This window comes from Lipotes vexillifer, unplaced genomic scaffold (assembly GCF_000442215.2).
Source record: "Lipotes vexillifer unplaced genomic scaffold, Lipotes_vexillifer_v1.1 scaffold1017, whole genome shotgun sequence".
Taxonomy (NCBI): Eukaryota; Metazoa; Chordata; class Mammalia; order Artiodactyla; family Lipotidae; genus Lipotes; species Lipotes vexillifer.
This window is the reverse complement of record NW_006772141.1, coordinates 2,102,619-2,103,700: the sequence shown is the minus strand read 5'-3', so window position 1 is coordinate 2,103,700 and position 1,082 is coordinate 2,102,619. Positions and strand designations below refer to the sequence as shown.

General features: G+C 48.2%; 1 protein-coding gene across 1 annotated transcript in view; it reads right to left on the bottom strand.

Moving 5' to 3' along the window:
- The window catches only part of TCL1B (TCL1 family AKT coactivator B), a 2,685-nt gene that overhangs the window by 115 nt on the left and 1,488 nt on the right, over positions 1 to 1,082 (bottom strand). Inside the window, exon 2 of the mRNA XM_007447339.1 lies at positions 151 to 321. Within this exon, the coding sequence (XP_007447401.1) occupies positions 151 to 321 (171 nt within the window). The remainder of the gene's footprint in view (positions 1 to 150; positions 322 to 1,082) is intronic.

Sequence of the window (1,082 nt, the reverse complement as noted above, 5' to 3'; positions counted from 1 at the left end):
GCTCTTCTATCCAAATGAAGCAGATGGGAACCCGGGTTTGTGGATTTAGGGGCCCGGGGAAGGGATCCCTCCCATCCTTTGCCCCACTTTGCACACCTACGGTCACTACTTAATGCCCATCCCCCTCACCTTGGGCCACCATGCACTTGCCTGGCCATGGTCCACTATTTCCCAGAGTCTCGAATCCGTTGCTTGGTACCTCCGCCCGGGGTAGAGCTCCCACTTGAGGGGCAGCCCGAACACGAGCAGATGGCTGGGGGACCTGGGCGTCTGGGGGTGCACTGGCATCTGCCACATGTGGACTGTGACGCTGATTTCATGCTGAAGGGACCAGAGAGGAGGGGGCACATCAGGGATGGTTGAGCTGCACACACACAACCAGGGTCCTGGATCCCCTGGCCCGCCTGGTGGGCTGCCGAGACCACAGGTCGATGGGCATGCTTTTAGAATCCCACACCCAGAGCCTTGGCACCATCACTTGGGGGTTTTTCTTGGACTAGTTCTCTCCAGGCCTCCTCTGTACCATCCTCCCACTGACCTGCACCCCACTCACCCCACCACACCCTGAAAAGTTAGCCTCTGTTTCCAGCCTATCCGCAACACTGGGTCTACACAGATTATACTCTCTTGGCCCTCTGTCTTGGCCACTTCCATAGTTTTAAAAATTCTCTAAAAATAAGATATCTAAAAAAATAAATAAATAAATAAAAATAAGATACCCATAGACCTCAGGATCTGGGAGTGATGGGTTTTCCCTTAAAAATATTTTGTAGTTTTGATCATGGCCACCACTACTTGTTGTGAACATTAAAAGAAAAAACAGCCAATCCAGAAAGGTTTAAAAATGAGGGAAAGTCACCAGACAACTGTAACCAAAGCTCCATGTGTTTTGCAACTAAATGGAAAGTTCTTTACAGAGTTTTCTGCCAGAGTATTTGTCTTTGTGCTGAACATTTCTCCGAGCTAAGAATCTAGCCCTTTATCAGTCATACATGTTGCAAGTTATTTTTCTCAGTTTGTTGTCCTAACTTTATGAGCTGGTTTTGCAAAAGGGATATTTTAAATTATGTGGCAAAATCTCT